This window comes from Phyllopteryx taeniolatus, chromosome 3 (genome assembly GCF_024500385.1).
Source record: "Phyllopteryx taeniolatus isolate TA_2022b chromosome 3, UOR_Ptae_1.2, whole genome shotgun sequence".
NCBI classification, from domain to species: Eukaryota; Metazoa; Chordata; class Actinopteri; order Syngnathiformes; family Syngnathidae; genus Phyllopteryx; species Phyllopteryx taeniolatus.
In genome coordinates, this window is record NC_084504.1 from 29,863,931 (window position 1) to 29,869,930 (window position 6,000).

Sequence of the window (6,000 nt, forward strand, 5' to 3'; positions counted from 1 at the left end):
GGCGGGTCATTTGTTACCATCCGCATCATGAAAGCCTTCGAATGTACAAACTGCCCCTTACAAATGCATATGGCAGAAATAAGATGTTTTCAGTATTGCAAAAAAAAAATCTAAATAATCTCTAAACTGCTAAATGTCGCTGGGATTTCCTCGCTGGAGTGGCGTGGTCTTCGTTTTTGACCATGAAGCAGTGGCGACTGAATCTACAGCACCTCTGCTGGTTGCAGCCAAGTAGTGCACGCCACGCCATAAATCTAATTCTGCGTCAGAAGACATGAGATTGCATTTACAGAATAGGCATCTGTACATGTACGGGACAATCAGAGCAAGGTAAGAGCTGATCAATGGGGAGGGGCTTCCGAGGTTGCACGCTGCGGAGGCTCATGTCTTGTGGATGTCTCAGAGACAGACCCTGCAGAGAGGGGAAGCAAAGCACAACTCGCAGCATCTGTGAGCAATAAGCAGCGGATTCCACCACCTGTCCTTTCCCTCGTCGGCAAGCAGCTCCAACGAGAAAACACACCAAAAGCTTTGCTTTCTGATTAGAAACAACAATGACCTGTCACATTTCTCTCTCCCGTTTTATTTGTGCATTAGGAATGATGCGTTTGAATGAGCCCCGATCTCTCTCAATTCTTGTTTCGGCGAGTTATGCAATAGCTGCACTGTCAGAATACCAATTGAGAGGAGAGATTAGCGCAACTGGCCAAAGGAGGAGAGCGATCGTGAGGAAGAGGTGAGAGAGGACGGGAGGGAGCCACTGCACGACGACGAGTCTGAGGAAGCCCCTCTCAATATGACACATCATTTGGCGTGCTGTTTCGGAAATAAATAGAGTATGCGCTGCGGTGGTGGGACGATGAACAAAGGCCGATGCTGCAGTCGTGTGTGTCAGCCGACAGGCTCACGCGGATGCACGCTTTGATTATGGCACTCAAGTTCAAACTTGGAGCGTACAAATGAATCATTACAGTCGCAGTAAAATCCGACACTGACAGAATGCTGGATGTTTGATGTTGCCTCTTTTTCCTTCTCATTCATCTGTTTTGTTTTCTTACAGAAGAGAATTGAGATCAAGTTCCAAAAGAAGCGAAGAAGACTTTGTCGATCGTTAAATAAACCTGGGTTGTAACAGCGATGAACTCGTTCTCTGCAACCTCATTAAAAAATAAAAATAAAAAAAAAGGGAGGAGGGGGGGGTGGGAGGGGGGGGGCGGTGGGTTTGGTGGCTCGGCCTCACGCGCATCTTCCGTCGCAGCGTTAATTAAAGGCGTGTACGCCGCAGCTCCCGGCCAACCTGCCCACGCGGCACTCGTACAGTCATTCCCAGCCGCCGTCAACCTGAACGAGTGCCGGGTCCAAGCCCGCTGAGTCATCGGACTGTGGGCTTCCACTGGGCCACGTGAACGCGCAATCCGTCAATTCAAAGCACACGGAAACGACATCGGTGATTTACACGCATTTCCCTGAATAATTCCCATGCTAAAACAAGCGCCTCGTTCTAACCTTACGTTGTCCGAAACTGGCCTTGACCTCCTAATGGACATAATGAGACAAGTGCTCACAAGCATAATGACAAATAATGGCTGCAAAGGACAACTCCGTGATTGGTCTGTGCATTAGTAACGGATAACGTGCGGTTCCCAAGCGGTTCCCAATCGGTTCTCAAGCGGTTCTCAAACTCCATGCAATACGCGTTCGTCTCATGTTCATTTCTTGTAAGAATTATAGTTCAGAAATAAATGACAATTTCTTAAAAATAGGGCGTTACTTTTCGATCACCCGGTATATGCTGACAAATCCGGCAATACACTGTCTCCAGTGCCTGAGATGTATTTTTTTTGGGGGGGGGGGGGAAAGCCAATCACAATAATTGTGCTGTGATGGAACTTTACTTTTTGATAATTGATTGTGAAAACAATACATGCAAATGGCACTTATGTATAAAAAGAATGTTGCCACGCATTTCCCCCTCCAAATTTAAGCGTGTTTCCCATAATTGTTAGATTAAAATATGAGAATATGACAGATACTGTAGCAGCACAAGGCTGAGATCGGTTGGAGTAAAACATAAAAAAAAAAAAAAAAAAAAAAGACTGCACAGTGAGTAGTGCAACCGATGAGGAGCTATCAAATGAAGAGAATAGACAATTAGGGACAATCGACTAAATGCAGTACCTGTATTGGTAAATGTTCTCTCTCACTGGCTTTTACAACTTACAACTTTTACAACTCCCACTGAATCTGACAGACAGAAAGCTGTGTTAAAGATACAGCTGACTTTGCAGAGGTAATTAGGGTTACGCATCTTTGTCCATAAAACCGACTCACTAATGAGACGATGGAGCCGCCAATGACAAAAGTGCACCGCCAGGGGTGCACACGAAAGACGGGTTGCTCGGAAAACGTTGACTTGAATCTGTGCTAACAAGGCTGCAGGTAAGCGGGCAGACATGATCAGACGATAGGTGCTCACTGTGATGAGCTTAGTCACCACTGCAGCAACACTAATCCGTTACACCAGCACGGAAACACACACACACACACATCAACACCGCAGTAACACTTAAGACAGCTATTCCAATCCGTTTCAGACATTGGCATGGGTACCTCTCAGAAAACTATATTTCCAGTTCAGGCAGGACGGGGAAGAGATTATGGAGGGCGGAGAGAAGCAGACAGAGATTAAAACTTGAATTCAAACCAAGTACATTTTGATGCAGAAGAAAGACTCAATGTCAGCCATGATAGCTGCACAGCCATAAACGGTTGGGGTTTACCTTAAAGATGCCTGATGGGGATTGTGCCGCAGCTGGCAATCGCCTAAGTGCTCGACAGCCTAGCGCTGATAGTCGGGCAGGGTATTGTTATGAACCTCACCATTCGATTCTTTGCGTCGTGATTCAATTCGCTTTGGATTGTTTCGATTGTGATTCGATTCGAGAGTTTTATTTTATTCTTATTATTGACATTTAAATGCTATGTTATCCATTTTCTGACCCGCTTCTCCTCACTAGGGTCGCCTAGAGCCTATCCCAGCTATCGTCGGGCAGGAGGCGGGGGTACACCCTGAACTGGTCGCCAGCCAATCGCAGGGCACACATAAACAAACAACCATTCGCACTCACATTCACACCTACGGGCAATTTAGAGTTGTCAATTAACCTACCACGCATGTTTTTGGGATGTGGGAGGAAACCGGAGTGCCCGGAGAAAACCCACACAGCCACGGGGAGAACATGCCAACTCCACACAGGCGGGGCCGGGGATTGAACCCGGGTCCTCAGAACTGCGAGGCTGATGCTCTAACCAGTCGCCCACCGTGCCACCCAGTTAGCTTTCAACTTGAAGTAAAAAGGACTTTCATTTAATCTAAAATATGTAAAATAGTACCCAATTACCCATTAGCACGGTGCTGCCGCTTTGTTATCCGTTCAGTAAAATAGATATACACATACGTGATATGTCACCTCACATTTTTTGAGGAGTAAAACATTTAATATAAAAATTTGGACAATAACTTATTTGTGCATATACAAGTTAAAACTGTATTCACGCTGAAAAGGTAGCGTGCGTGTAAATTTATATTGTATGTCGGTAGAGTGCAGTTGATTGGGGCCTTCGTCCATACAACACGGATCGGACGCAAAGCGAAAACTCTGCAGAAAGTTCTTTAGAAGACAATTGAAAACGAGCTGTATCTCCCCCATAACAATGAATCCTGAAACTTCCCCCAAAAATTGCATTGGGGGTCATAGCTGACCGGAAGCTGCTTTGCTAGTAGCAAAGTAACAGACCCAAGTGTGAGCGCATTTTGTCTGTTAATATTTAGACAGTAAAGGCGGTTAAAGTCATTGCGAGTTGAGAGGTAGAAAAAGATTGCTGTTCTGACAACGCACGCATTGGACATAAGCTGGTGTTCAAAAAATATGGATGAGGGATTGGTTGGGAGGGGGAGTTGGAAAGGCTTATTTAAGGGACTTCGGCTCCATGGTTATGTAACAGATATAGGATCCCCTGAAACGACGCACGTTGAGTCCAACTTGGGCTGCATTCGGAACCTGAGCAGAAACCTCATCCGTGATCACGCAGACTGTGAGAGCGCCGCAGGCTTTCCCCGCTTGCTGCGCCCCTTTCCAGACACCTGCAAAACACTCCCGTGGCTTGCTCTCACGCTTCTACACATTGAAGGGAGATCAGGAGCACAGGTTGATGTGACCCCGGCTCATCCGAGTCAAACTGCCATCCTACCAAAAAAAGCATCCCCCGGACTTGAGGGACCGCATCAGCAACCAGATTGATTTTCAGCCAGCTTGGCACTACGCACACTCGGTTGCTCAAGAGCTTGTTTTCCACCAAGGCTCAACTGCGAAGTCTGCCGATGACTCATTTTAATTTCGGTATGAAATGTGAAATTGAACCAGAGGTAGTAACTGCTGTGCACACAGCAGTTTCGGCATAGGTCCCTGCAGTCTCTGAGTGACGGACGGAGCAGTGATTTATTGGTTACAATGAGCTCTGGCTTTGCATGGAGCTCCTCAGGCAGACGACAGAAGCCCGCAGGTATTCCACCACAATGGTCATTCCGAAGCCAAATAAAAGGAAAACGCGGACGCGCAGGTCGTGCGCTGGCCACTAGATGCTTCGAGTACATGTCAAATTTGACAGTACTGCAGTGAACATTTAAGTGTGGGGGGTAAAAAAAAAAAAAAAAAAAAAAAAAAAAAAGTGTGAACAGGGATAGCGAGACAGTGCTTCCTTGGCAGAGAATTGATTGAGGGCAGTCAATAAAGTGGGTATAAAGCAATAAAAGGATTAGGAGAGCATGCAGTGTGCTGGAAGGTTCCCCGTGTTTGTATGCACATGACATACATGTGTGCCAGGGAGGATGTGCGTACACACAGTGGAAACACAACACGACGGCTTTCCATGTGTGCCCAGGCACCCCAGACTCAGTTAGCATGACACAAAGAAGGGAGGGGGCACCTCAACCTTCCCAAAACCCCTCCCCGCACCCCTCCCCGCACCCCCCCGCGACTGACTACGACACCTGTACCTTGCGCTTTTTATCCCGTGAGCGACTCCTCTTCTTGACCTTTTCCTCTTCTTTCTCTTTGCGCTCCTGCTCTGCTTGGGCTTCTAAATCCTTGTTTTTGCGCAGGTGTTTGGCCGCTTGAGCCATGGCGCTTGAGCTGGTCCGGGTGGTGTCAGCGCGTCCAGATCTTTCAGTGCTGGTACCCGGCGCGTGCCAACGCAAGCTCTGCCGCTGCTGTGTTCCTCTCTGGTCCTGCAGAGTCTGAGCGTGCTCACTCTGCCTCTTCCTCCTCCTCCTCCTCTTCAGCAGTGCAGTCACACACGCGCGCACGCACGCACACTCAGCGGCAGTCCTCGGCCGTCTGCTGTGGGATGCGATTGCAGCACAGCACTCTCGCCATCGTTAATGTACACTTCCCTCATTCATTATTATTATTCCCCCCCCCCCCCCCCTGCAGCGTTTGCCTCTTGTGTCCCACTGCAAGAGAAGACAGGGTAATATTTCTTTAAAATATGACAATAAAGGGTTGGCTTCTTCTTCCTTTTCTGCATGTTTATCTGTTTTCTGCATCCATCCAACCCCATCGACTGAGATTCAAAGGGGACGAACGGACACTCATTTGACAGCTTGAAATCAAAGCCACTTCCCCCCCCCCCCCCCTTCCCCCTCCTCACATTACACAGATTTTGGTTCATTTTCCAGCACTCTATTGGATTTCTCAGTATCTTGTGCTCCTGTCGTGCGTCCTGCACAGGGAATCCTCACTCAATCGCGGCGTCACTCACACACAAATAAAAGAACTCTAAAATATGCATGAGGGGAGGGAAAAAGGGCCTTTGACTCGTTAAGTCTCCTCTTTCCTGCCCTTCTGGTGAAGCACTGCAGCAGATTGCACTGTGCAAGGATGTTGGTGCAGTGTGCTTGTGTGCGCAACGTCTGGGAGCTACGCAGCGCTATTTCATTCA

The 6,000-nt window shown here is 47.8% G+C and overlaps 1 protein-coding gene across 11 annotated transcripts in view; it reads right to left on the reverse strand.

Annotated features, from left to right (window-relative positions):
* ank1a (ankyrin 1, erythrocytic a) overlaps window positions 1–5,283 on the reverse strand; it is a 67,580-nt gene extending 62,297 nt beyond the window's left edge. For 5 of the 11 annotated variants that reach the window (XM_061768446.1, XM_061768445.1, XM_061768444.1 and 2 more), the window contains exon 1: window positions 5,057–5,282. In XM_061768446.1, coding sequence (XP_061624430.1) covers window positions 5,057–5,182 — 126 coding nt within the window. In that variant the 5' untranslated portion in view covers window positions 5,183–5,282. Of the gene's footprint in view, window positions 1–5,056 lie in introns of all 11 variants that reach the window. The other 6 variants (XM_061768450.1, XM_061768449.1, XM_061768452.1 and 3 more) reach the window with 3 other exon arrangements.
* Between the last annotated feature and the right edge of the window lie 717 nt (window positions 5,284–6,000).